This window comes from Atta cephalotes (genome assembly GCF_000143395.1).
Source record: "Atta cephalotes unplaced genomic scaffold scaffold00044, whole genome shotgun sequence".
Lineage (NCBI taxonomy): Eukaryota > Metazoa > Arthropoda > Insecta > Hymenoptera > Formicidae > Atta > Atta cephalotes.
The window spans coordinates 380011-386561 of record NW_012130108.1 but is presented as its reverse complement, the minus strand read 5'-3'; the positions used below and the strand labels follow the sequence as shown (position 1 = coordinate 386561).

Sequence of the window (6551 nt, the reverse complement as noted above, 5' to 3'; positions counted from 1 at the left end):
AAGTAAAGTAAGTAGAAAGAATATATATAGTATATTATTACTATATATATATATATATATATATATATATATATATATATATATGTTATTCTCATTTTAACTTATTGCAGTAAAGTTAATTGTTAGTCAAATTAACCTGTTGTTAATAAGAATAATTAATTGATATTAACAGTGGTATTGATTTTATTATGAATTAAAATTAAAATAATGCTATTGATATAATATCATTGATATAATATCATTTTATATTAATATGCACATAAATGCTGTCAAGCATACTAATAAATTATAAATCACTAATACAATCAATAATATATATATATATATATATATAAAATTAATAATAATAATTTTCAACTGAAATATAAAAATCATCCTAAACAATTGTTTATAAAAAAATTGTAATAAAAAAATTGTCTATATACTAACTAAAGAAATTATTTCCGGGTGAAGAAGTGCAGCGGCCTCGCTCATTAAGCGACAAGACACATTTTGCATTAAAAATCTGGAAACATAATAGTGTTTCGATACTAAGACATAACGTGAGACATTAAAGATTACATTACATGCAATCATTTTTTGCAAACTATGATATTTGAGCGATTTACTGGTCATATGGGAAATTTCGATGGAATAAGCTGAATCAACTTCCCGTTTTTCGCATGTGTATTCAGTCACACGAAATCGCCTACGACATTTCACTCGCAATTTCGCTGAGTTGCAAATACAATCGCTACAATATCCGCACGAGCGTATCATTTATCGTTGCACTAGTTAGACGCTAACGTCCACGTTACGTAATCGTTTGCGAGATTCGACGTATCGTCGATCGCATGTAACGTTCATTAATTAATCATGTCAATGCGATTCAACGCAATTCGCGCGACCCAACAAAGGCATGCCCGAGTTCCTTATGCTTTATTACTCGCGGCACCTACGTTTCTCTCATAAAGTTCGGACAAGTCAGGATAGAAATATCTTAATCCCGAACGGCTTTTATCGTGATGCGAAGATACATAAAGAATAGTTTTGCTGAAGTATTTAAAAATTTAGCTAGATACGGATTTGAAAATAATTTTATTGAACCATGATTACGTAGAAAACTTAAACAACGTTGCAAAAAGTTTTGACATTCTAACAATCAGTTTGAGTATCATACACTAAATTCATATCAAATTATTACCTAATTTGAGTTATTTGTAATCATTTCTATATTTAGTTTTTAACTAAAACAATAGAGTTAAATAATTTAACTCAAAAAAATGTATTAAATTTGTCTGAAATTTAATTTGTTATTTACTAAGTGCGTAAATAAAAAGTAAAAACAAAGAAACAGTATCTATATTAATGGACATTTATTTTGAAACTAACTATAGAAAGAATTAATTTATATTTTAATATATATATTTTAATATATATTAAAAATCGGATTGTATTATTCTTTTGATATCTAATACAGTATATAATATAATTATTTTTAAGATTCAAACAAAATTATCAAAATTTCAAATCTGTATCTAAAGTTTTAAATACTTCAGCAAAATAGTTTTTCCTGTATACTTTCGGTGTCAAACGGAAGCTATAAATGTGTACATACATACGTTTTATCGCTGTATATGGCAAGTTTTATGCGGATTAAGTGCGCGACATTTGTATCGATTTTTGCCTCGTTTAATCGGCAAGTGATTTAACGTTATTCTCAACTGTAACACGCTCAGCCGGATCTCGATGGTAATAAACGTACCGATTCGCAATGGGGAGCTCTTTATGTCGCGATTAGAGCACGTTTAGAGCCGATCTGACTCGGTATGTGTCGGGCGTGGTCATTCACTCTCAGATATTTTCCTATACGGCAAACACGCGTGAACGAGTGAGAAAGAAAAGAACTCCCCTCGATAGAAGATAAATGTGTATATGTACACATGACAATGAGAAATATCTGGATCAGACACCAGCTCTGGGCTCCGCGCGTTTAAACGGAATCTAGGGTGAATAGGAGTTATCGCGGTCGTTGAAATATTCCTTTTCCTTGTTTTCCACGGACGTGGTAAAGTGTATGCTTCATAACCGATACGTTTCTATCATCGAATAATTATACGCCGCTTTTCATGCACCTGAATAACCATCACTACATTGGCACGCGGTGAATTTTAATCCTCCAGAAAAATTGTTTTTGTAATAATAACATGTGTAACGTTTGCTATAACGTAGAATTAGAACATTATAGATATGTACTATTATCGCAAAAGATTTTCTTTTGAACGCGAGGAGAGATTCAGGGAAGTAATAATCCAATAATAATATGTATATGTTCGCTACAACGTAGAATTAGAGTAGACATTATATGGAAGGAACAATTTTGCTGAGATATCTAAAAGTTTAAGTAGATACAAATCTGAAAATAATTTTGTTGGACCATCAAAATAATTATGTAGAAAACTTGAGCATAATAAGCAATGCTGCAAAAAATTTCACAGTGCAAAAGTTTCTAGTAACCAACCAGTTTTATTATTCGATAGCTCATAACAAAATTTATTTTCAGTATCTAGTTAAATTTTTAAATACTTCAGCACCATTCTTTTCGTGTAAATATGCGTTATCATAACAGATTTTTTTTAACGCAAAGAAAGATTCGGGCAAGTATAACAATACGTTCACACATCAAGTAAAGTCAAATTTCACATAAACATAAATAAATGCGTACAAGCTGGAATGTTTACGAATTACAGAAGAAAATCTTTCTATTCTCTGCACTTAAATTAAATTAACATAACATCAAATTATACTCTCTAAAATTTTTTAAATAAATTTTTTATTCTGAGGAGTGAAATCTCATTTTCACACTCTTCTTAAAGATTGAAAATTGAACCACTCTTTTTTAAGACTAGTTCAATTTTCACTCTTTAGAATGAGCTACTCCAAAGAATTTAGAAAGAATCAAAGAAATGGATTGATTTACATTTTGTCATGCATGAAAATTAAAAAAAGCAAAATATTATTTAATTCAAGAGATTACTCCTTTAATATCTAACAAGGTAGTATACTATCTGGAACCTCATTCCCGCTAATTGGTCCGGAATTAAAGGCGTAGGTGATTTGAGAGCGCTTCGATCTAAGGTACTATTAGCGTGATACTATAAATCTACATGCTTCGGACCTTTCCTTTCACCCCGCCGCGCCGCGCCGCGGCACGAGACCAAGCCGGATAAAAGTCTGTAGCATGCGGGAGAAAGGGAGTTATCCGCTGGTTTCGCTCCGCTCGATCTCGTGCAAAAAGATTACAAAAGATCTCCAACTCGGTCTCTTACAAGCGCGCCGCGGCAAAAATACGTATCATAAATGAATTTCAAGTTAACGATACCAAGCATTATGGTTTCAGTGAATTATCCGATCCCACGATCGTGTTTAGCACGCGTAACCGCGGCATTTATTTAGAAGTATTTCTAAAACTAAGCGAGACGCGAGATGCAATGAAACAAGCAAACATAATATATTAATTTGTTAAAAGAAGAATAAAAAAAAATAAAATTCTTTTTATAGGATAATACAAATAAAGTAAAAATACCTGTCAACCTTTCGTAATTATTCGTAATGCAGAATAGGAGAAAGATAAGGCTTGATCGTTATTATCCGTAACCGAGAAATTAAATTTAGAATATAATCTCTTACAATCATTTGTATATATACTGTTAAAATCATAATGTCAAATTATATCCAATTTGAGTTATTTTTAATAATTTCTATAGGTCACTACTATTTCTATTCAATATGTCATTAATTTAATCCAAAACAGTAAAATTAAATACTTTAACTCCAGTAAATGTATTAAATTTTATTAAAAAAATTTAGTTTATTATTTAATAAGTGCACTTTAATATGGATGTTGATTATTTTGGAACTAATTCAAGAAATGAAATGATTTACATTTTGACCCACATGGAGGTTTAAATAACAAAATGTTATTTAACTCAAGGGATTGGATACTATTGCTCCTTTGATTGCTTTAACAGTGTAGATATTACGCAATTACCATTTGGATTCGACTTACTTGAAGTATGAGCGTCTTGAGTTCCTGATCGCTGAGAAATGCGGGCTTATAATGACCTTCCGTGTATGAGGTAACCGCGCCGAAGATAGTCTTGAGGTGCTGCACCGCCATTCGCAGCACGGTCAGCTTGTCCAGTTTCCGCGACATCGCATGACACATCGGTACCATCGCCGATAGCTCGGTGATGTATGTATTCATCTTGTCCCTTCTGCGCTTCTCGATTTCACTATGGTTCTGCCTGAAACCACGGAAACATCGGTCCTGTCAGTTCGAATTTTAATAACGAAGATAAAAATGTGAAATTTTTACATTGGATAAAAACAAAAAGTCTTATTGCATTAATTGAAATCCTAGTAGATTCAACTGGAAAAGTATAAATTAAACACTTATAATTAAATTTATTCTAGTCGAGATAACACTAGAATTCTGATTGATATTACCAGAATCTTCTGATTCGTTTATTTTCAACCAAAAATTTTTCTCAGTACAGTGTATTATGTATGTATTTGATACCAACAAGTATCCAAATAAAGACAACTTGTAAAATTAAAGTTCCGGAGATTTCATAAAATTATGATATAATATTTATGATCTAGTTTACATCTCTAGTTATGATTGTGTATAAGAAACATTGTATCTATATTTTATATCGCTAATCAACGACCAGTGTTGGAATTAAAAATGGTCTTAAAAGAATCGCTTATAACCACATAGTCCAACCTAAAAATTTTTGCATAAAATAGAGAATTCAAATCGGACATTTCATTAATGCATTTTTCGATTCGTGTTTATAACATAAACACGAATTATACAGACTGTTATAAAAATTTTACATTTTTACATTTTTCTGAAAGACAGATCGAGTAACAGATCCCGACATCTCAAATTATTTTTTCTCATATTTCACACATATTTTTTTTCTTTTTTAAGTAAGGAATTAAATGTCCACGTGGATGCTTGTTGCGTTAATCGCGTGAACGGAATCCCATTCCATCGTTCATTTCATGTAAACAAGAAACGGAAACAAAGATTGGAATGTGCAGAGTTATAGAACGATGTAGTATGGCTGTTGTAAGGTACTCTGCTGACCACAGCAAATTTTTCTACGATTTTTTCATCCACGTGGACCACGCGCGTTGGTCTTTAACCCTCTGGAATTGACGGTGGATTATTTATTTAATTTACTCAATTATGATATATTCTTCAATTATATTCTTTCAATTATGTATTTTCAATTATATTCTTTATGTTACATCTGCAAATTTGAATTATTGTTATTAAAATAAACTTAGTATTTATTCTTTTTACGTAAGTTTCGTCATTTTAGTTCCGTTTTAGAAAACAATTAGTCTTTTAATCAACATAAATCCATTACATGGATCTCACAGGCTCAGCGTCAGTAATTGTGTTGCAGATTTTAATATCAGCTCCGGAAGAAGGTTTAAAGCTGACTTCTCCAGAAAGCTCAATATATTCGTGCAATCGCGTAAATTATGCGGCAACAAGATCGGTGACCGATCGGTGACCACGAGTCAATTACACATAAGGGAAAAAGAGCGATTCGAGTCATAAAACGATGTCTTTTCAGAATGCATGCTGATTTGTCTCTCAAGAATTTGCATTCATATCACGCTCGGGGGGGGAGATAAATTGCACGGCGGAAATCGTTGCGGTGCGGCGGAGAAAACTGGTCTCGACTCTATGCCGGACTCGGACTATTATATCGCATAATTATGTCTCGATTCAAGTGGACATATCGTAATAGTTATCGTAATATCCGTTAGACTTTTATATCTGGCCTCAGTGAGTTTATAGAATGTATGTTAAACAAGTACCTTCATGGAAAGAACGGTTTTTATAAAGTAGCTAACAATTTCTCTAGATACAGATCTGAAAATAATTTTATTAAAATAATTACCATTAAAATAATTACATATTCTGAAAAAAAAAAAGATTCTGATGTACAAACAAGAAGAATTACAGACAAAACGAATTATGATTGCGTATGAATCAAAATTCTGAATCTGATTATAGTATCGTAATTCAATGTCTGATAATCTTAACTATTTGATAGATTTAGCTATAATTAATTGTAATTCTCTGGTTGAATCTATCTAAATTCCAACTAACAAGACTTTTTTAATAGGAATCAGTGAAATTAATGTAGGAATCTCAAACATGATGAACAATGCTATAAAAAGTTTTGACATTAGTAATCATTTAAGCGTCCTGCATAATTATTTTGATGATTCAACGAAATTATTTTCAGATTTATATTTAACTAAATTTTTAATACTCCAGCAAACAGTTCTTTCCGTGTTGGAGTTTTCACATCAATCTATATGTGTTATCAAATATACATATATACCCATTTGCTACAACGATACAATTCAAAAGACCAAAGTCTTCCAAAAAATATATTTGAATGTTGAATTATTAGTATTTTGTAATATTAATTTTATTTCATAATAGTTTTATCATAATATATATATATATATATATA

General features: G+C 31.1%; 1 protein-coding gene across 1 annotated transcript in view; it reads right to left on the bottom strand.

Annotated features, from left to right (window-relative positions):
- The window catches only part of LOC105622365 (aryl hydrocarbon receptor nuclear translocator-like protein 1), a 24195-nt gene that overhangs the window by 7039 nt on the left and 10605 nt on the right, over window positions 1-6551 (bottom strand). Inside the window, 1 exon segment of the mRNA XM_012203789.1 lies at window positions 4049-4286. Within this exon segment, the coding sequence (XP_012059179.1) occupies window positions 4049-4286 (238 nt within the window).